Source organism: Anabrus simplex, chromosome 2, assembly GCF_040414725.1.
Source record: "Anabrus simplex isolate iqAnaSimp1 chromosome 2, ASM4041472v1, whole genome shotgun sequence".
NCBI classification, from domain to species: domain Eukaryota; kingdom Metazoa; phylum Arthropoda; class Insecta; order Orthoptera; family Tettigoniidae; genus Anabrus; species Anabrus simplex.
This window is the reverse complement of record NC_090266.1, coordinates 336,871,008-336,894,401: the sequence shown is the minus strand read 5'-3', so window position 1 is coordinate 336,894,401 and position 23,394 is coordinate 336,871,008. Positions and strand designations below refer to the sequence as shown.

The 23,394-nt window shown below is 38.4% G+C and overlaps 1 protein-coding gene across 1 annotated transcript in view; it reads right to left on the bottom strand.

The window, feature by feature from the left end:
- Positions 1-23,394, bottom strand: part of LOC136864121 (dolichyl-diphosphooligosaccharide--protein glycosyltransferase subunit 1) — a 271,291-nt gene that overhangs the window by 39,248 nt on the left and 208,649 nt on the right. Inside the window, exons 8-9 of the mRNA XM_067140725.2 lie at positions 20,477-20,620; positions 11,203-11,330 (exon numbers count right to left, since the gene is read on the bottom strand). Of these exons, the coding sequence (XP_066996826.2) occupies positions 11,203-11,330; positions 20,477-20,620 (272 nt within the window). The remainder of the gene's footprint in view (positions 1-11,202; positions 11,331-20,476; positions 20,621-23,394) is intronic.

The window sequence follows — 23,394 nt, the reverse complement described above, 5'->3', positions numbered from 1 at the left end:
TACCTACTGACTGGACAACAGCAGTACGGTAGAACCTAGTTAATTCAAAGTCGCGGGTACGCAAAAATCGGACTTTGAATTAACTGCCAACTCATAATTCAGAAATGCCAACCCTTGCTGAGTCATTTCTAAGACCTGTTACTACATGCAATTAACTTTGATTCACAGTTTAAACCTTACAAATGCCCTGGAAAAAATTATTTCCAAAAAGTATCCAACAAGGTGCATTTACAATATTCAAATAATGCATTTAGATAACTAAATTACGAACATTACCTCAGGCAACGGGGGGGGGGAGAACGATTCAAAGACTAGGGGAAATCTATGCTGCCTCCCCAGTGCAAGTGCTTTATTCGTTGGATTACTGTACTCTATGCATTTTAGATGCTCTGTTCTTCCATGGAAAGTACCCGATACCCTTAAAACATCGTGGCTTATCAAATCTTCCTATGAAGAGGGAAGAAAGTCTCTTGCTTCCGCTTGCATTACAATGACTATATCCTTGTACGAATCCCGCATGGCATTTCTCTCATAATTCACAGTTCAAACCTTTCACATCCCATGGAAAAAAAACAACCTATTTCCGAAATGACATTATTCAAATAATGCGCTTTTTAAATCACTGGCAAAAATAACCTCACGCAATGAAAGAAAAAACACACGATTCAAAGACGAGGACAAATTATGCTGGCCCCCCTGCGCATATGCTTTATTTTTTTGGATTACTGTACTGTTTGCAAATTTTAGATGCCTTGTACTTGCACTGAAAGTGCCCGATGCCCTTAAAACATCGTGGCTTATCGAATTCTCCTATGACAAAGGGAGGAAGTCTCTCACTTCTGTGTGCATTGCAACTGTTATGATCTCCTCTACATGCTACACTACGCTGCCGCTGCTTCACTTACTCTACTGCTCTGCTCACCTGCTGTCTGCTACTCCGCTTAACACGTGACCTGACATCTTCTCCACACATCGGCCTTCTCTTGCTGTGTGTTAACCTCTAATGGACAGGTGATTATGTCGTTCTTATTTCTGGAACGTTCTGGCTTTCAACTTCTCTATTCTTCTCGACGCTTCTATACCTCCTTATATTATCGGGCTCCCCCTCTCTTAATTGAGTCTGCCTTCGTCTCGGAGGGGTGAAGCACCGAACAACTGTGCTACGTTTATAATGTCATTACCATCTGGACTATAATTCTTCAGATTGTTTGGCGAGCAAGACCTATCATAATGTTATTTTGACATTAGATTCTTCACTGGGCCATCAGCCCTGGTTGAACTTTGCTTTCGCCAACTTATTACGGCATCAAAATTAAATATGCAAGACTTTATTCCTACTTAGTATTTTCAAACACGAACTGTACTTCGGACAATGGAACTTTGATCTCACATTATCTGCTTCCTAGGACCAATGCTACTTTCTGCAATAATAAAACATGTTGAAACGTAACGCGGTGAAGAGAAAACTTTCCCCAGTTTGATCCCTACTTCCATTCCCCTTTCCTTTCTTTTTGCACCTTCTTTTCTTTTGATCTTTAGGTTGCTTCCTTTTACTGGAGTTTTATCACTCTTTATTGTATGCTTAATACTTATTCATACAGTTCTTGATGTATTTCTGATATTCTATACTGTAAATGTGGCAGATTTTCCTTGTCTTCTAAGGTTTCCCCTATATAATTTATTGTCTAGCAAACTCTTGTCTGGGATTTACTATCTTGTTGAGAAATGTTTAATTACTCACTTATTCATCGTTAAATATATGTTATTTACGTTATTAACTTTTTGTTTTCTCTTAACCCTACATTTTTCTCTTGACCTAGTTCCTTGTCACTGCGCGTTTGTCATTATTGTTTATTATTAATAGTATTTATTGTGCTTCTTCTTCTACCACCTGTATGCTTTATCTATCTATCTATCTATCTATCTATCTATCTATCTATCTATCTATTACTATAAATTCTCATTACCCTACATACTACGACAATAGGGTATCACAACACAGTACAATGACCCCCACCCTTGTACGATTTCCCGGCTGACGCTTCTCTCCTTTAAAACCATAAGCCCATTTCCGTTCGGCACTAAAACAGTTTCATCGGCATTGGCAATATCATACCTGCCAACGTTCAAAAAGAGAAATCCAGAAGATCCTAAAGCGGAAAATTTTTAACAACACACGCATGCGTCGTGAGACATAATGAAAAAGAACGGCAAGGGGGGGAGATTATAAACAATACTAATACAAGTCAAATATATGTTATGATCTCCCCTGAAATTAAATACTTATACTAAGTTACATCTTGATGATTGCTCATCTGTTTCCACTTAACACTGGAGAAGACGAACTGCTCGACTAAGTGGTATGTAGCATGCTAAATAGTTTATTATGTCACCTATTCAATACATGTTCCGAGCTGTCAGCGGAGAGATGGCGTGGAATGACATTAGTAGAAGAAAAAGTTTGAGTGGAGTCTTTAAAAGTAGGAAAGATCACAATATGAAGATAAAGTTGGAATTCAAGAGGAAAAATTGGGGCAAATATTAATTTATAGGAAGGGGAGCAAGGGATTAGAATAACTTACCAAGGGAGATGTTCCATAAATTTCCAATTTCTTTGACATCATTTAAGAAAAGGCTAGTAAAAAAACAACAGATAGGGAATCTGGCACCTGGGCGACTGCCGTAAATGTAGATCAGTATTGACTGATTGACTGAACTCTTTCTGTGATCGTATAAAACAAGGAAATTAAGCAGAAGACTGATAATATCGTTTCTTAGTTGAACTTAGTTTTACTCATTATGAACAACACTAAAATACTAAACCGAATACAAATTCGTCACACAGTCCCACGAGTTTCAGAACTACTGCCAATTGATACATTTATGATGATGATGCTTGTTGCTTAAAGGGGCCTAACAGCTAGGTCATCGGCCCCTAATGGTACGAAATGATACGAAATGTAATGAAAAATTAAAAATCTGAAATCCTCCATTGACCAGAATTCAAAACGTGAGGACGAAGAATGAATGGATGGATATGAATTTAAAACAATCATGGAACCGACCCACACTGCCTCGCATGCAACGAAGCTGGCGTAAAACAATAGTATTACTGACCAAGAGACTGCTTCTATAGCATAATACAGAATAAATGATGCTTGTCGTATAAAGGAGTCTAAAATCAAAGTCATCGGTGCCTCATAATGGTACCAAATACAGTAGAGACAATACGCGACACTTCCAGATTTAGCTTTGTTAAAAGGGGAGACAAGTCGCAAGTGGCGCTTCTAGTGGCTTGACCTGAAAATTCGTGCTAAATTCAAATAGCAATGGAAATGTATATACGGAAATGGATAGATTACGTCTAGAAAGAAAGTGTTACTAAGATATTAACTTCAAAGTTGCAAAAACAATTCTGTTTTAAAGATTGAAATTAGACATATAATCAAGATGTGAAATGCATTACTTTATAAAGCTTTAGAATTCCTGCCTGAATGTTCACGGCTAGATTTTTCTTTTTCCCATTTAAAAGCATTGTCGCATCATATTAAAACACTTGTCAATAAAAATATCGGCACATTCCTTACACACGAGTCAATGAATTTACATTTAAGAGCTGGACAATTTTCCTTTTAACTTGAAGCCTACTAACAGAAAGAAAATCTATAAATTTAGCCTCAAACACATTCAAACTTTCCCTATAAGCAATACTTGCCATAATGCCATTACATTAGGGTAAAGCAAATTTGCATAATAATATTGTTTCAACAAAATATCTACATTTCTTAAATCACCCACATTTTCTTCAGTGTTTGACAACGCATTACGGCATTCCAAATGGGGTAACTTGGAACTCAACCAGCCACACTCATATGCATATGCATTTTCCTGAATTAAATCAAACCCACAGATCGCACCTACAACACCACATCGGTATTGAAGGTTAACTGTTGCACTGAAAAATAAAATATGCATATTATATTTTAAGCCAGTTAAAATATGCGTCGAGCAGGTCAGAAGATTATCAAGTACTATAAAAAAGTATCTTTGTCACTGGAAGAATATATATGCAAACACAATATTACTTACATTTTCTTGTCACGAGGGAAACTGAAGAAAGACCGCGCATTCTTCTCTACCTCACAGTTACTGCAGCCAAACACAGCACATACCTTTCCCCTCATGTTGAGAGGCGATATCAAGGAATGACACGCTACTATTTAATTATGTCAACTCACTGAAAACGCATAAATAACACCAAAAACTTCACACACAAATACACGTGCTCTCATGACAGAATCAGTAGTTCTCAGATCAATCTGCTAGAGAGAGAGCTCTAATAGCTGTTCCTCGATATCTCGCAGAGTGTCACATATTGTCTCTACTGTATTTGACGGTACTTATCGCGGGGAAAGTAGAACCATGATATTTGTCATGTTGTGGTACTAATCAAAAGTAGCATAGAATCGCAGTATTCCACACATTATGGTACTACTCAAAAGTAATGAAATTCGCACATGTAATACAGACCTATGGTGTTCATCACATATGTGTACTCACCACAGGGACCCGCACTACACCATGGCGTTCCTCATATAGTGGATACTAATCATAGGCAAGCAGAACCATAGTGTTGCTCCTAAAGTGGTACTAATCACAGGTACTGTAAAAGCCAGCAATGCACTCTATTGCTACTAATCACAAACCTATTTTGTACCGAACATAGTGGCACTATGCGCAAGTAAAAGTGACCTATGGTGTCCCCCGCGTGGTGTTACTAATCACAAGTAGTTTCATGGTTCTAATACAATCATCCCTTGGTCGCCCCTTTTAGCCGCCACTTACGACAGGCAGGGGATACTGTGGGCGTATTCTTTGTCTGTGTCTCCCACCCACAGGGGGTTATGTGTTTGGTCCAGAGAAGTGTTTCATTTCCCTGAAGTCCGCCAGCAAGCCGGTTAGGACCCCCCTATCCACCACCTGGGACACGCCACGTGGAAGTATCACTTCTCTCCTCACTACCCCAGCGTTGTAGGTTCGTGGTCGATACATTTACCGGTTGAATTTCAAACACTGCATCTCATATTACCAGCTACTATCGCAAGTCAAACAAATCAGATTTGACCACAGAAAGCGAAACCAAGCACGGATATTCAAAATCTGTGTCTACATGATCCCGTGCAGCTGCGCCCAGGTGCACATAGGCACTACAAAACGCAGCATCGCCATACGATTGAAGGAGCACAAAAGACATAGCCGGCTGGGACAAGGAGATAGATCATCAGTCACTGAACACTTGCTGTTAGCAAGCCATGACATACAGTACAGCGACACCAAAGTACTGTCAACTACTGGGTCTTATCACGCCTGGCTACATAGGGAAGCCATTGAAATTCTGAAGCACACGAACAGCTTCAACCGTAAGGAGGAATTTGAACAGGTAAACAAAGCCTGGTTTTCAGTCCTGAAAACCTTAAATTCAGAAGGACACAATGGCCAAGTCAGAAGAGAAAAAGAACGTGTGATCAGTTGCATGTCTCCGCCAAGGCATGACGATGTACATCAGGCTCCTTAATGCTTCAACCATTGGCTGAAGAACAGCCAATCAGCAACCGCCCCCCAAGCATGGCAGACCAATAGGCGAGCAACATACCGTAGCCTGCACTAAATAATGAGGTGGAATTACACCACCACTTCATTCCACTGAGAGCTTTGCTGCTATCGAAGTCAGTCAGAATCCTTGACAATAAGTAAGTTTCTATTAGAATAAAGTTTATTGTACCCACCTATTCAAAATTTTATTCTAAGAGAATCTTACTTATTGTTATCTTCTATACAGAACAAACATGAGATTAGTTACTTGTAACCTTTGACAATGCCGAACGGAGTCATCGGTGAAACGTCGGGACAATCAATTGCGCCTGGACCATGGCCTACAAGCCCGGAAAACACTCAAAATTAGTTTTGGCATACTGAAGAACCTGTGAATAATAACACAGTAGAGGTTTCCACCTATTCAATACTACGGTGTATTTATAATATTTTAAATTACATGGAACTAGTTTCGACCCACCTAGGGGTCATCATCAGCCATATTAAAGCATAAACAACTCTTGGCGAAATCCTAAAACATGTTATTTTAACGGTAAGAATCTTATGGATTTATAATTTATAAAGTGAAGTGTGGTGGATGAAATGAGAGATGTTAGTATGGTACAGGTGAGTAATAGTTAATAATTATACAAGGAATATACATACTAAGAAGTTTGGAACAAAGTACAAATGAGGTGCTTAGTGTTGTAAAAATTATACACTCATAGAAATCAGTAGGTCCTCGTAATAAAGAATACAATGTAAAATGACACATAAGCGTGGAGATATTAACTCTCAGTTCTTAGCGGAAACCAAATTGGACCTATTAAAATGGAGAAAGGCCAGTAAAAAACAAAGTACATGGAGAGAGGAAAAGGTTACCATAAAGTGAAAGGACGCTTACCTCACGCTGCGGTGTGTGTAGTTTAGCTGATGGTGTGCGATTGGTGGCGGGAAGAGAAATGTGGGCAGAGAGGGAAAGGGGGGGGGGGGTTGGGAGGGGGGTAGGCTTAAGGCGAGGCTGAAGGGTGCGGGAGAAAGGGTAATTGTCTCGGAAAAGTACCTTTGATTAAACTTAGGATTGAGTTTTGGTTGGCTGCATTATTGTTTCTGAGGAAAGTGATAAATAGATCGAAGAGTATGTTCGGTTTCTCTGAGATTCCATAGAGATTGTGACTGGCATTAAAGTATTGGTCTAGGTGTATGTAGTAATTTTCCATTATGTTGAGTAAAGGGCCCTTGTTTGCTAATTCGAGGATGTCCATGTCCTGTTCGATATTGGTAAAATTACGGTTATAATCTTGCATGTGTTGGCCGATGGCTGAAAACCTGTTGTATTTTATTGCGTTAGTGTGATCGTGGTATCTAATATTGAAGTTTCTTCCGGTTTGCCCAATGTAGGATTTTTCACAGGTGTTGCATTTGATCCTATAAACTCCTGATTTTAAAAATCTGCTGGTCTTGTTGATGTGTGAAGTAATGTGTAAAACGTTCATGTTCTTATTGTTGGTTTTGAAGGCTATTTTAACGCCTTGTTTCTTGAAGATATTGGTTAACTTGTAGATATCATTGTTGAACGTGAAGGTGGAAAATGTTAAGAGGTTTAGTCATTTCTTTTTTGAGGGTAGTTTTAGGGCGATGTTTGCGTTTATTGATTATCCTTCCTATAAAATGATTGCTGAAGCCGTCGAATTTTGCCGTTCCGCGGATTGTGTTAAGTTCGTTCTTTAGATCTTTCTTGGACATAGGTATGCTGAAGGCTCGGTGAACTAGGTTGTTGTATGTGGCTCGTTTGTGGGACTGGGGGTGCACTGAATCTTGGCGAATGGTGGAGGCTGTTTGAGTAGGTTTTCTGAATATTTTATAACTGTAAGAATCCGAGTTTCTAGTGATAGTTAAATCTAGAAAGTTGATTTTTTGATTTGATTCGGATTCTAGTGTGAATTTGATATGGGGATCAATATTGTTGAGTCTTAAGAGGGTGGTGGAAGCGTTAATTGATTTCTCATTCATGATTACGAAGACATCGTCAACATATCTGGCCCAAAAGAGAATGTTTCCAAATTCATTGTCAATTTTGGTGTATTCGAGGAAGTCCAGGTATATTTCTGCCAAAATGCCTGAGGCCGGTGACCCCATTGCCAAATCATCTTGTTGATATATGACATTGTCGAAAGTGAAGAAGTTATTGTTGACGATTAGTTTTAATACTGTGATAAAGTCTTGTATCTCTAGTTTGCTTAAGTGGCTGTTTTTGTTTAAGCCACTTCCACTCCTCCTAACCCACTCGCGCCTGCCCTCCTCTCTGCCCACATTTCTCTTCCCGCCACCAGTCGCACACCATCAGCTAAACTACACACACCGCAGCGCGAGGTAAGCGTCCTTTCACTTTATGGTAACCTTTTCCTCTCTCCGTGTACTTTGTTTTTTACCGGCTTTTCTCCGTTTTAATAGGTCCAATTTGGTTTCCGCTAAGAACTGAGAATTAATATCTCCACGCGCAGTGTCCACTTTCTTCTTAACCAGAAATTCAAAAATAACTTCACATCCAACAATCGACAATGCTGCCCGTCAACACAGCTTTAATACACCAACTGCCTAATTTCTCTGCTTAAGCTGATCAGTGTCAAGCCGACTCGGCATATAAAGAGTATCACTTTTTACTCTCCAGACTTTGTACATACTTGCATATATTTAATTTTTTTATATGTGTCATTTTACATTGTATTCTTTATTACAAGGACCTACTGATTTCCATGAGTGTATAATTTTTACAACACTAAGCACCCCATTTCTACTTTGTTCTAAACTTCTTAGTATGTATATTCCTTGTATAATTATTAACTATTACTCACCTGTACCATACTAACATCTCTCATTTCATCTACCACACTTCACTTTATAAATTATAAATCCATAAAATTCTTACCGTTAAAATAACATGTTTTAGGATTTCGCCAAGAGTTGTTTATGCTTTAATATGGCTGATGATGACCACTAGGTGGGTCGAAACTAGTTCCATGTCATGTAAAATATTGTAAATACATCTTAGTATTGAACAGGTGGAAACCTCTACTGTGTTATTATTCATATGTTATTCTCGGTTCAATACGGACCAACATGAAATTCATAACCCTTGATACTGAAGAACCTAACAGTTAAAAGTAACTGTGTTGAAACTGAAAAGAGATGGCTTCAGATATTACAAAATATAAGAAATGCAGGGCAACGACAATGCACGAGTATCAAGAAAACTGGAGAGAAGTCTTTAATTTGCTTACAGATTGCACATGGACGAAAGGAAAGTTTTCAACTACTTTCAGGTGTCTAAACCACTGTTCTAGCTGTAACTTTGAGGTAAGTCGTAAGTTCTGACAAGTCTGGCTGTTCTCATAATTATTGGCCATTCTGAATGAACAAAAAGAAACAGAACCATGTTGTGCCTTGTGAGTTTTTATATATAATAACAATAACAAAATTAAATCTACATTACAAAATTAAATCAGTCATCAAAATGCACCTCTTCTTCCCTTTGGAAGATTCTGGTCAGGTTATGGTTTCCAATAGATATGGATATTGTACAGGTGTAATAAATTTGAGGGGGACCAATGGAGTACTGTGAGTTGCAGAAAATGCTGCATACTGGCCAGACTAATGTGCACTTTGCTGTGCTAATCCTGTATACCTGGGTAGTCCTTTGCATGGCACTGGCTGATGCAACTGTTGGTATGAGATAGCTACTATAATATCAGATTTTTAGTCGCTACTTTCTTTCAGCAGGAACCTCGTGCAATTTTTATACCAGACAAAGTAGGAACACGCTATCCTCATCATTCTCATCCAACGTACCATCTTAACAAATAATTTTCTCCATAAGGACTTCAAGCAGTTCATCCTACTGTGTTTTTGCTTTCTCAGATTCTTCAGCTACTTTTTAAATATACAATCCTATACTGTCTACATCTTTTTCATTTGTGACACTGGGAGTTTCGAATATATCTGGTGTCCACGAGTCTTTTTCAATGCCATTTCCAATACATATATTGCTTCCATCTACTTGCTACAGAACCATTTTTCTTGTTGTTCTTTCTCTGAAGTTCTCTGATATAGCAGGTGCAAGTACTCCTGATTGAGGCAATAGACATAGTGAAGCGATGCATGTGTAGTTTCAAAGTAGATGACGAAGTAATGACTTTATTATACAGGACAATCAGTACAATTTTAAAATTAAGACCGTCAAAGCAATCAACCATACAAATGTATTTCAAACCTGTGTAAATATTTGTGTTCAGCTGCAAGATAAGATGTATTATTAGAATTAAAGTTCATATACTGTAATTCATTTTTATGTTATTTATTCCCCCCCCTGTAAGTTACCGACAAACCTATGCTCATGTTGTGACTGTAGTAGTACATGTACCTAATTCTAGGTCGCCAATTTCACGCGTACACCTATGACGCAGTCAAAAAAACTTTTACACACTGTAAATACAATAGACCTATAGCATTTTCCATAGCAGATCCAATATTTTGAGTCCCTTCAAAAATGTGCTAACGAAGTTCCACTGTATACACATATATATTTATTTATTTATTTATTTATTTAGTCACTTCAGCTATTTTGCTTTACGTCGCACTGACACAGATAGGATGATAGGAAAAACTTAAAACGGTCCACCTTTTCAATACAAAAAGTTATATTTTTATTTATAACATGTATTTGTACTTGGAACTAGTTTCGACGCTGTGTTTGCGTCATCATCAGCCAAAATGGGAAACAGGCAAGCATGTAGGCATTTATGTTACACAAGGCGTTACATTAAACAATACACATCTTACAAGGAGATAAAAACAGGGACGAATATAGGAAACAAATGAATCGTTGAGAAAACAAAAGTTATACAAATTAAAAATAACCTTAACCACACATCTTGCAGTGCGAAAGTGTTCTTCTTGGATGATTCCTGAATGTAAAACACACGCGCACACATTTCTGAGGAGCCAGCAGGCAGGACAAAGTAAAGTGAAACCTTAAGAGTTCTTCTGAGAAGAGTTCATCATTTTTCTATGTTCCGACTAACTAATGAAGTCTCCCTTGAGTTCCTGATAAACATACACAACAGGAAATTCTCCTTCACTCTCAACATTTTGGCTGATGATGACGCAAACACAGCGTCGAAACTAGTTCCAAGTACAAATACATGTTATAAATAAAAATATAACTTTTTGTATTGAAAAGGTGGACCGTTTTAAGTTTTTCCTATCATCCTTCTCAGTTCAATACGGACAAAAAATGAAATTCTTAGGTTTAAAACTGACACAGATAGGTCTTATGGCGACGATGGGACAGGAAAAGCCTAGGAATGGGAAGGAAGCGGCCATGGCCTTAATTAAGGTACAGCCCCAGCATTTGCCTGGTGTGAAAATGGGAAACCATGGAAAACCATCTTCAGGGCTGCTGAGAGTGGGATTCGAACCCACTATCTCCCGGATGTGAGCTCACAGCTGCATGCTCCTAAATGCATGGCCAACTCGCCCGGTAAGTCACTTCAGATTCTTGAAGATTTTCTTGTATACTTATTTATATAATCACTTGAAAATATAACATACCTGTCAATTTTTTGCAATTCATGGACTTTTTCAGCAATATCTGGAGACTCACTTTTCAATTTACTCATCAGTTCGGCAATATGTGCTGTTTCCGTCCGATACTCCTGGTTCTTACTTTTAACAGCAGCCTGGAAGGATAAAAAAAGAGAGGACATTTTCAAGTGTTGCTAAAATTTTCTCTATGAAATAAAAAAATAAAAAACTTAGCCACTTCATTATTGATATACAGGATTACAGGAATATTGTAGGAATTTGGATCTGATGATCTAAATGTCTGACTCCTTAAAACAATCATTAATATAGAAATTTAATGTAAAATTACATTGCTAGTAAAATTAAACACAATTCTGTTAGAACACTACCATATTTAAGTACTCATTAAAACTGCTCTGGTGAAAAGATAATAAGAAGTTGAATATGAAAACAATCTGTAAGTGCATTAGTATGCCAAGACAGAAAGACGTACCTCAGCTAATAACTATCAAAGCCAGATTACTCAATTTTGTGACCAATGACAGGCCAATAATATTGCTACATTTAGTTTTTATACACTACCTACAAAAAAGTATAGGGCACTTGACTAAAATGTTTGTCTGGGGGTCTTCGCTCCATCAGAAGCATATGGAACCACCTCTCACTATTAACATGAGACACCCTGTCAGCATGCTCTCGACTAGGTTGCAAGTTGCTTTACGTCGCACTGACACAGGTAAGTCTTATGGCGAAGATGGAACAGAAAAGGGCTAAGAGTGGAAAGGAAGCGGCTGTGGCCTTACTTAAGGTACAGCCCCGGCATTTGCCTGGTGTGAAAATGGAAAACCACAAAAACCATCTTCAGGGCTGCCGACAGTTGGATTAGGATCGACTATCTCCTGAATACAAGCTGACAGCTACATGACCCAAACCGCGCAGCCACTTGCTCGGTCGAATAAGCCTGGTGGAGCTTTCAAAGGTAGGAGAGATCATAATATGAAAATAAATTTGGAATTCAAGAGTATAAATTGGGGCAAATATTTATAGGAAGAGGAATTAGGGATTGGATTTATTTATCACAGGATATAATCCATGATGATGATGGTGCTTGTTGTTTAAAGGGGCCTAACATCTAGGGCATCAGTCCCTAATGGTACGAAATGAGACGAAATGAAATTACATGACAAATTAAAAGTCCAAAATCCTCCACTGACCAGAATTCAAAACGTGAGGACGAAAAATGCATGAATGGATGGATATGAATTTAAAACAATCAGCAGTACCGACCCATAGTGCCTCACATGCACCAAAGCTGGCGTAGAACAATAGTATTACTGACCAAGGGACAGCTTCTATACCATGATACTGAATCGATGATGCTTGTAGTCGAAAGGGATCCAAAACCCAAGTCATCGGCCCATCATAATGGTACCTATCTCTAGAAAAGTAGAACCATGGTATTTGTCATGTTGCAGTACAAATCAAAAGTAGCGTAGACTTGCGGTATTCCATATATTATGGTACTACTCACAGGTAATGAAATTTGCACATGTAATACAGACCTACGGTGTTTCACACACTGCAGCGCCATTTACAGGCAACACAAACCTATGATGTTCATCACATAAGTGTACTAACCAGAGGGACTTGCACTATCCCGTGGTGTTCCTCATATAGTGGGTACTAATTATAGGCAAGCCATAACCATGGGTTCCCTCATCCCATGGTAACGCTCAGATAGTACCTATCACAGGTACTGTAAAAGCCGGCATACTCTATTGCTACTAATCACAATACCTAACATAGTGGTACTACACACAAGTAAACGCGACCCATGGTGTTCCCTGCGTTGTGGTACTAAGCACAAGTAGTTTCATGGTTCTAATACAATCATACCTTGGTCGCCCTTTCAGTCGCCTCTTACGGCAGGCAGGAGATTCCGTGGGTGTATTCTTCATCTGCGTCCCCCACCCACGGGGGGAGGATATGTTCGATAAATTTCTAAGTTCTTTGAAATCATTAAATAGAGGACGGGGTATACAACTGACAGAGAATCTGCAACCTGGGCAACAGCCCAAAATGCAGATCAATGATTATGGATAAGACACAGATTATCATCTTAAGCATCGAATTACTTTTTGGTTACACGTATTTTTTCAGGCTCATGGAATAAATGCATGTTAAAAATGCATAACCAGTAAATATTTCAAAGAACAGATTCTTTTTTAACATCTAAATTCAATTCCTATTCTCACAGCCAATACAACCAAAACTGGTTAGGATGTTTTTGTGGGGATAAAAAAAAGTCATAAAGAGGGAACATGCTAAAAAAATTTTTTTTAAAAATATTCGCTGTTAAATGTAAGGTTAGGTTTGAACGTAAAAATAATGCTAAAAACAAAAAACAAGTGTTTACAATTATAATAAATAAATAAATAAATAAATAAATAAATAAATAAATAAATAAATAAATAAATAAATAAATAAATAAATAATTAATACATTTTAAGAACACCAACATCGTAAAACTTCAGGGAAAAATGTTCTTAGAAACGCGAACTATACACGTTGCTTACAATTATGTTTTAACCCACCGCCTTACCTAACCATCGAATCGACGGGATGCGCGAGCCTGTGCCCGGCTTACATAACCATTGAATCGACGGGGTAATGCAGCGTCTTGCTTTATCGATGGTAATGAAAAAGTAGTACATTAAAAACTCAACAGATGGCATTACAATCATTCTCTGTATCTGAAAGAAGCAGCTGTATCTGAGTCATATTTAGGGGATTAACCGCATAAATTGAAGATAGCATTGAGCTGATGTCACGGGTATTCAGTGAGTAAAGATGAGCACGCGCGAGGCTATTACCAAGCCAGAAGTCGTGTATATTTTACTGAATAGTGATTGTGAAGAAGATTATAATATATATGAAAGTTTTTCCTGTGAATCTAGTGATGTGGATAAGTTATTTGTGCTTAGTGAAGTTAGTGATAGTAATACGAATGAAGAAGCAGATGTAAATATTCTGAACGTAAATGTAAGAAAAAAGAGAAAGTTGAAGAGTGGAAATGGGAATCTGCTTGTCCATTACAAGGTATTCCTACCAAAATACCATTCACTGGACTTCTTAGGGTCAATCCTATTTTTAAAAATATCAAAATTTTGCCTAAACATATTTTTTATAAATTTCTTAGTGATGATTTCTGGCAAAGTGTGTGTGATGAGACAAACAGGTACGCGAATAGTTGTATCAGTATTGACGTGCCTTCTGCAAGTACCAGCCTGGATTCAAAGTGGTATGATCCAACTAGTGATGAAATAAAGGCATTTATTTCATTATGCATTCTGCAATCACAGGTTAGGAAAGACAATCTTCGGTCTTACTGGAGTAAAAAGAAATCAACGGAAACTCCCTTCTTTCGATCTGTGATGCCATATAAACGATTTATACTACTTTGCCGTTATTTGCATTTTGCGAATAATGACGAGATAGATAAAACTGATCATTTAGGTAAAATAAAGCCTTGTGTTGAATACCTGAATGACACATTTTAGAGCCTGTACACTCCGGATGAGGACGCTGCTATTGATGAAAGTTTACTGAAATGTCGGGGCAGATAGTTGTTTGTACAGTACAATCCTTCAAAAAGGGCATGAACTGGAATAAAGTACTATACATTATGTGAATCGTACAGTGGATACTGTCATCAGTTCCGTATTTACACGGGCAAAAATACTGGCGATGAAAGTGTTCCTTCACATGAGGCTATTGTTATGGAGCTAATGACTCTACTGCTAAATAGAGGATATTCTTTGTACATAGATAATTGGTACATATCCCCTATGTTAGCTGAGAAGCTTTTATTAGAGAAAACTATTGTTCTAGGCACAGTTAGGCTGAACAGAAAACAAATACCCCAGGACCTGAAAAAGCTGAAGATCAGGAAAGGTGAGGCTGTGGCTAGGAACAGTAATAAGATCATGGTCCTCATGTGGCAATATAAGAAGCCTGTTTCAGTGCTATCTACCATGCAAAGAGACATACACATGACTAACATGGGGAAGAAGAATAAACGAACAAATGAAGCAATTGTGAAACCGAAGGCCGTCCTCCATTACAATAAAGGTATGGGTGGAGTAGATCGTATGGACCAGCAGCTGGCTTCATTTCCATTGATGCGGAGGTCGAGTCATTAGTCATAGCAACTATTTTTTTTCTTGCGAACATGAGACAACACGGAAAATCTAAGATATGCATTTGGAAACGTACGGTATGTACTTACGTATGATGCCACTAGATGGTGTATGTAAACAACAGTGTGGGTCTAAGCATGCTCCGAAGTTCAGTGTGCGAGCGAGAGCATCACAAAATGGAAGTCAACAAGAAGGAGCAACAAGCATATATTAAAATAGCAGTTCTCCGTGGCAGAAATGCACGCCGCACCCGCCTGATTCGCCTGATCTGAGCGCATGAGACTATGATCTAATCTCCAAAGGCAAGAAGCCATTACATGGACAACAGTTTGCTAATAAAGAGGACATCATAACAGCATTTCGGAGGTGTAAGACGTCAGTGATACACATGCAGCGAATGGTATTCATTGCCAGCCCCACCGCTGGCAACGCACAGTGGAAACCTTTGGGGCTGGTGGCTGTGGTGATAACGACGTCGTTAGTTATTGGGGGCGTGGAACTTTATCCCAGCCCGAATGCTAACGGCAATATGAGATGACATGAAGGCTATTAAAGTAATAGTCAGAGGGGAGGCGAAGGATGTTTGAATCCCTAGGAGATGTAAGAAGAATGAAGAGGGCTGGTACAACAATGAATGTAAAGAAAAAAGAAAATTAGTGATGGTGGTGCTACAAGAGTTTAGGAAGAAGGGAGGATGCAAAGAAAGAATGTACTCTTTTCTAGGTTAGAGAAAGCCAAATTAAAAATCGCAAGAGAGAAAGAGAATATGGATGAAAGAGCAAGTAGAGTTAATAAATAAGGAGTACAAGATGAAACAATTGCATAGGGTATGGGACAGAATAAATGAAATTAATAAGGGAGGGAAGAGGGTTGGCAAACCGATTATAGAGGACGACCAATGGTTTTGACTATTTCTGGGAGCTGTTAGGGAGTGAAGACAAATGGAACAAAGTAGAAAGGAAAATGACAGGAGGGAAAAATTTAGACGTTCAAATTCAGGAACTTGATAAAGAGATTTCAAGGGATGAAGTGATAAGGGTGCCGAGTAATCTTAAGAGCAAATCAGCGGGACGATACAATGGTATCGGTAACTTTTTTTTTTGGAAGGAAATAGGCAAACACGAGCAGATGGTAGAGGGTATAGTTAAATTTTTAACAGGATTTTCGAAGGGGGAAGTACCCAAAAGAGTGGAAGTTGGAGTAATATGCCCTATTTATAAAAAGAAAGGTTGCAGAAATGTACCAAAGAACTATAGAGGAATAACACTGCTGGACTCGCTGAGTAAGGTCTACACAGGGGTACAGGCGAACAGGTTTAAGTGTCTGGGCCGAGAAACAGTCGATATTGTCAATTTATCAAGGGGGGTTTAGAAGAGGATGTAGAACAATAGATAGTATAATGACCGTCAAGATGATCATAGAAAAATATCTGGATAGGATAGGGGGTAAAGCGTACTTAGCTGCAATACATTTTGAGAAAGCATTTGACACAGTTAGTAGAGGTGCATTGATGGAAAAATTAGGGAAGTGATTCAAGCGTTATATGGGAAGGTATATTGTCAGGTTAGATTGGAGGAAAATCTGATGAGCAGCCAAATAGAATGTAAGGTGGGACTGCAGCAGGGATGTAAGTTATTGCCCATATTATTTCTTCTGTACATTAACGACATCATGGTGGAAATAACTGGGCAGTGCCAGCGGTAAATGGGTTGGAGATACCAGGCTTAATATTTGCTGATGATGTGATCCTTCTAACCCTGACAGAGGGAGGCTTACAGGTAAGTCTCAACATGGTTGAGGAGTTTGCAAGGAAATGGTCCCTGAAAATTAATGGAAGTCGAAGGTGATGGTAGTAAGTAAGACTAGGAGGAGGAATGAAAGGATATAGGTGGTACAGAGAGTGAAGATTGAAGAAGCAAGCAAACTGGAATATTTGGGAGTAATTATAAACACGGCAGGAGGCTGGGAGGACCAAATTAAGAGGGCAAAGTTGAAGGAGGCCGCAGCTCTCTCGGTGGTCAACATCCTAGAATCAAAATTTGCAGAGATTGGTTCTAAAGACGTTGGTGCTAGGCAAAGTACTGTACGGGGTGGACCTATGGGGTTCAGAAGACAAAAAGGACATGTTGAAGTAGATTATATCCAGATTTAGCAAAACAATAATGCAATTACCACAATGCACGGCTAATGCCGGTGCATTACTAATGTGTGGAGAGTGTATCGAAGCAGATTGTGTTACAAGAGTACTAAAATACTGGATGAGACTTAAAATAGGAGAAGGGGGTGTGGTTTTGCAAGCAGCGTATCTCCCAACAGTTGAAGAATATGTATATGGGGTGTTGGCTTACAAAAATTAAAGCGTATTTGGATAGGACCAGTATGGGGTATATTTGGAAGATAGTATGGTATGGGAAGGAGAACAGCAGACAGAGAAATAGTAGGGAGAGTCAAAGACATCCAGAGGCAGCGTCTGATAGAGGAATGTACGGAGGTGTTCTCTTAGCCTGTACTATAAAGTCACCAAAGCAGAGAGAAGAGGTTTGTTATGTTGGTTTATGGGCTGTATAAGAATAAGGGATGGACTAGAAGGACAGATAAGTCACGGAGTTTATTGTGCGAGAAAGCGTCCACTGACCTTCACTTGGTGAAAGAATGTGTTGCATTAGAAAAAGTAAGTAAGAAGTAAGTTATTGAATCCAAAGGAACAAGCCCTACTCAAGCAGGGGGATGAATGGAAAATTATAAAATGGGTGGTGAATGAATGGACCAGGGCTGGTAATTTAAATAAATACTTATGTGCTTATGTGCTGTTAAAAAATTATGTGTGGTCAAAATAGGAGGAGGAAATGGTCAAGTATCTTAAAAAAATATAAAAAGAAGGCTTGGCGAGTGTGATTTAAATGCTGCTCTTCAATAGCGAGTCAGGGGTTTAGGATATTTCGAGTTGAAGTAGTTAATGCATAACTCAGCAGGCTGAAGAAACGTTATGTGTGTGCAGTGAAATGGAACAATAGAGGACGCCATGATTAAGAGCAAGCAGACAGGTTCAATCATATGGAACATGGTTCAAGGACAGTGGCTGCTTGCTAAGATGTGTGCGTGTGAGGAGGAAGTGAATAGATGAGTGTTGTTGACACGAAGGATGGGGGCAGGTTATGTACCCCCACAGAGTGCCGATGTGTTTTTATTTATTTTACTGTTTTATCACCGAAAGGCATTTATTTTCTTTATTCAGTGTTGCCATTCTGCCAAGGTCTCCGAATAGGAGCTAAAGGTTTCTCTGTTTTTATTAGTTTTATATGTCTTGGGTTAGATGTAAATTAGTAATCACATTTAGTAGGAGGCGGTAGGAGGAATAGTACATTTGGTTTTATGGGTATTGTGAACATGTATTTGGGCGTAAGCCTGCTATATTCAATGTGCAATAATTAAATATGATAGCTATCATTTCAGCCTGGAAGACTGAAGTGTGTCTGCCTAGGCTCATCTGGATTGATCTCTCAGGTCTTCTCCCGTTGATCCCTCCTTCTGTGCCATCCACAGTCTTTGAGCCATCAGTCCACCACACTATATCTTCTTTTTCAGTATTCTATTTGTTGATATCCCAGTCTTCTTTTTTTTATCTGGGTCTCAAATGGTTTTTCAAAGTTGTACTTTGGTATCATATGATCAGAAGGCATGTGTAGAACTTCCTCTGTTACTACTCTGTTAATTTTACTGTGTCCTAGACTGGGTTTTTGTGCATTCCAGCACTCTGTTTGTGCCAATCTACAGTATATGAACTCATTCTAGCCTGTCCTTTTATGAAATTGCATAGTGATGGGAGATCTAGCAAAGTATTCAAGGCTTCTGTCGGTGTAGTTCTCATAGCCTCCGCTATGCTATGCATGCCATTCTCTGTAGGCTATCCAATCTACTGCCCACTTTTCCTTCACTTACTTTCTGCCACCAGATGATTGCAGCATAGGCCATCAACGGTCCAATGGTCAAAGTGTATATCCACATTACCATTCCTGAAGAGGAACAAGCCATCTCTTCAAAGGACATCTATGTTGTGCAAGCTATTGTCAAAGGACCATATTGCAAATGTGGTGGAATTCCATCAGTATATGGGGATTCACAATTTAATTTGAATAATTCCCTTCAGCCTCTTTGAGGTTAAAAATTGCTTAAGAATGCAGGAAAGCAAGAAAGCAAGTAAATACGGTAACTGTCAACTATGAGAGGTTCTTTTCAAATCATTGTGTCGTAAAAGTCTGCAGAATAAATCTCAGCCCCAAAATTTTAGAACTCTTGTTGGCTTTCAGTGATGAACTTGAGTGAGTGTTTCTGCAATGTGTGAAAGCTTCATTCTCCTTTTCTTCATAGCATTAAAGGTTTATAATTTTTTCTTGATATGTCAACACTTCATAACTGTGTGGATTGTATTTGCTGTTGAGGATTTGCAATACCCAAGAATTTTTTTTTGTTTAATACAGAATTTTTACCTTCATTGCTGTAGAAATTTAGAATTTAAGTTTGTCCACTCAGATAATTAGTAAACAATTAACGTACCATATGAAACAAGGCATTAGATATCAAAATTTAAGTTGGCATTTTAATATTTTTTAATTTTTCTTTATAAATGCCATTTGTTTGGGGCGTCGACTTATAGAAATCCTTTGCCCCTACTTGCACCATATGGTATGAACCTGCGTGTAACTGGAATGGGGGAAGTATAGTGTGTTGGATGTGAGGAAAGGAACGTTAAGGACGACACAAACACCCACTCCCCAGGCCAGGGGTATTAATAATTTACAATAAAAAACCCCTGATCCACCAGGGAATCAAACCCGGGACCGCCGGGTGACAGGCGGACACCTTGCCCCCCTGCACCGCGAGGCCAGACCTGATACAAGATTAAAGGATCACAGAGGTTGAATTTACAGAAGAAAAGAACATAATGTCCCACAAAAAGAGACTACTGGAGTTAATCAGAGAAAAGGGGCAGAATTCAATACAGTGCAAATTTACATGAATACTAATATTATTATTATTGATAATAATAATAATAATAATAATAATAATAATAATAATAATAATAATAATAATAATAATAATACCTGGAACTGAGAGATATTTTTCTCAACCTTCAACTTCGTTATCAGTTCATCGTAATTTCGATAGAACATTGCTCTTTTGTCTTGATGGTACAGTAACTTCTCACAGTAACCAGCAACTCTCATACGACTCTCACCAGCCTCATCCTGCAAGAGTAATTGAGAATATTTAATTACAACTAAATCACTTATTGTTGACACTTTGTATACTGTAAAAATGTCACAGAAATCTGGCAGTGTACAGTCAAATTAACTGAAGTGTGCATACTGAATTATTATACATTACATTATATGCAGTATTATAAAATAACAAAGCAGTACAATACTAATAAATAAAATAAATTATATAATAACTGGGAGGAGGAAGAAGAGGCTAAACTAAGGTCTATTACAAACAGTGAAAGACAATATGTTTGAAACATCCCTAGATGTTCTTTATATAAAAATATTGAGATGAAAAGAACTGCATTATTTAAAAATCAAATTCCAAGCAATTTCTGAAAACAAAAGTAATATACCAAGGTAATTATTATCTGCCTAGAATTACGTTTTCTGTAACAAACTATCGGTTTAATGTAACACGGGAGAAGTAGGGTAACAAGGGATTCAAACAGTAACTCGCAACAAAGACGAAATGTGGACACAATTACACGGTAAAATTCTTGGAGAGCAACAATCATGATCTTCATAGGACTTAAAGTGCCACAGAGCATCACATCTATGATTTAAAAATTGAGATGAGACAAATTAACACGAGATCAGGAAAAATGCCCAAGAGACTTTTTTTTAACGATTTGTTTTACTTTGCACCAACACAGATAGGTCTTACGGCAGCGATGGGATAGGGAAAGGCTAGGAGTGAGAAGGAAGCAGCTGTGGCCTTAAATAAGGTACTACCCTAGCATTTGACTGCTGTGAAAATGGAAAACCACGAAAAGTCATCTTTAAGGCTACCAATAGTGTGGTTCGAACCCAATCTCCCGAATGCACGTTCACAGCTGCGCGACCCTAACCACACAGCCACTTGCTCGGTAAGCCTAAAAAAAGCAGGACTAATATTTGGTTTTGTGAGAAGGCAATAACGATGTTAACCAGGCAACTGCTTTGTACCTCGCAGCCAATTTGGCCAAAATTTTGAGACAAACTATGAATAAGCTGTTCGGAATAACCTGTCTCTAAGCCAGACATTATGTACTATGTGTCCCACAGATCCAAACAAAAAAGGGGGGCAATTTGTAGCAGAGTAAGATCATTGGCACTGTACTCTCAATGTGACATGACTCAGATTGAAGGTCTGAAGAAAACAACACATTACAATCTTATGAGTAGCACAAAAAAGGGAAGTTTGATTACAATTGTTGGTATTGGTAGCAAGCTGATAGGGACTTTCACATTGCACCAACAAAAAGGTTTTCAGCAAAGCACGGATGGGAAAGTGCCAAGATTGGGAAGTAGTGAGCGTGGCCTTAATTAATGTACAGCCCCAGCATTTGCCTGGTGTGAAAATGGGAAAACACAACTCTATCTCCAGGACCGCTGATGGTAGGCATGTAAGTTCACAGCTGTGTGACCCCAATTGCCCAGCCAACTCGTTTGCTCTGCACAAATGTTCTGGAGTTACAAATAATATGGAAAGGTACAGAGACAAGGTACTGTAAACTTGTGCAAAGCTTTTCAGGAGATGTAGAAAATTCCACATTCACATTTTTTGACGACTATGCACACTCACAGAGTATTATTATTATTATTATTATTATTATTATTATTATTATTATTATTATTATTATTATTATTATGCCTTTGCTGGCAGGATGTAGTGTTTACAGTACACTCTGTCTTCTGGTAATGGGCTAGTATAAATTTGTTACTTTAATTGACTTGTCTCAGTCTCATCCTTGGCTTTGACAGTATGAAAGTGACTGAGGTATGAGCGATGCTAGTAATACCAAATACAGTAGAGACAATACGCGACACTGAGCGAGATATCGAGGGAAAGCTATTGGAGCTCTCTCTAGCGAGTAGACCTGAAAACTACTGATTCTGTCATAAGAGCACGTGTATTTGTGTGTGAAGTTTTTGATGTTATTTATATGTTTTCAGTGAGTTGACATAATTAAGTAGTAGCGTGTGTCATTCCTTGATATCTCCTCTCAACATGAGAGGAAAGGTATATGCTGTGTTTGGCTGCAGTAACTATGAAGTAGAGAAGAATGCGCTGTCTTTCTTTTGCTACCCTCGTGACAAGAAAATGTAAGTAATATTGTGTTTGCATATATATTCTTCCAGTGACAAAGATATTTTTATAGTACTTCATAATCTTCTGACCTGCTCGAACCACATTTTAACTGGCTTAAAATATAATACGCATATTTTATTTTATAGAGCAGCAGTTAACCTTCAATACCGATTTGATGATGATGATGATGCTTGTTGTTTAAAGGGGCCTAACATCGAAGGTCATCGGCCCCTAATGGAACGTGATAAACGACATGAGAGATGATGTTAAAATTTTAAAAAACATATCCACTGACTAGAGTTTAAAAAAATGATGGAGAAAAATGAGGGTGAGATTAAAACAATCAGTGGATCTAATACGCAATGCCTTATTTTCTAATAAAATAAGAGAAACTACAGGAAAACAAAAGAATAAGGCATTGCCTGGTAGTACATAATTTACGAGAGACGTTAAAATAACACATTAAAATACGCAAAACAAACTAAAATTAAGTCAATAGGATAAAAGCGAAAATGACACAAAACACACTAGGACAAAGGACAGCATTACACACGAGAAAACAGTCCACTATCCCTCATAAAGCGGATGACGAGGTCTGCTGACTGCTCGTCATCACGCAAGATAAGGGAGATAGTACTCGGAAGGTTAAGACTACGGCGCAGATCGACCAGGTCCACACACTCCG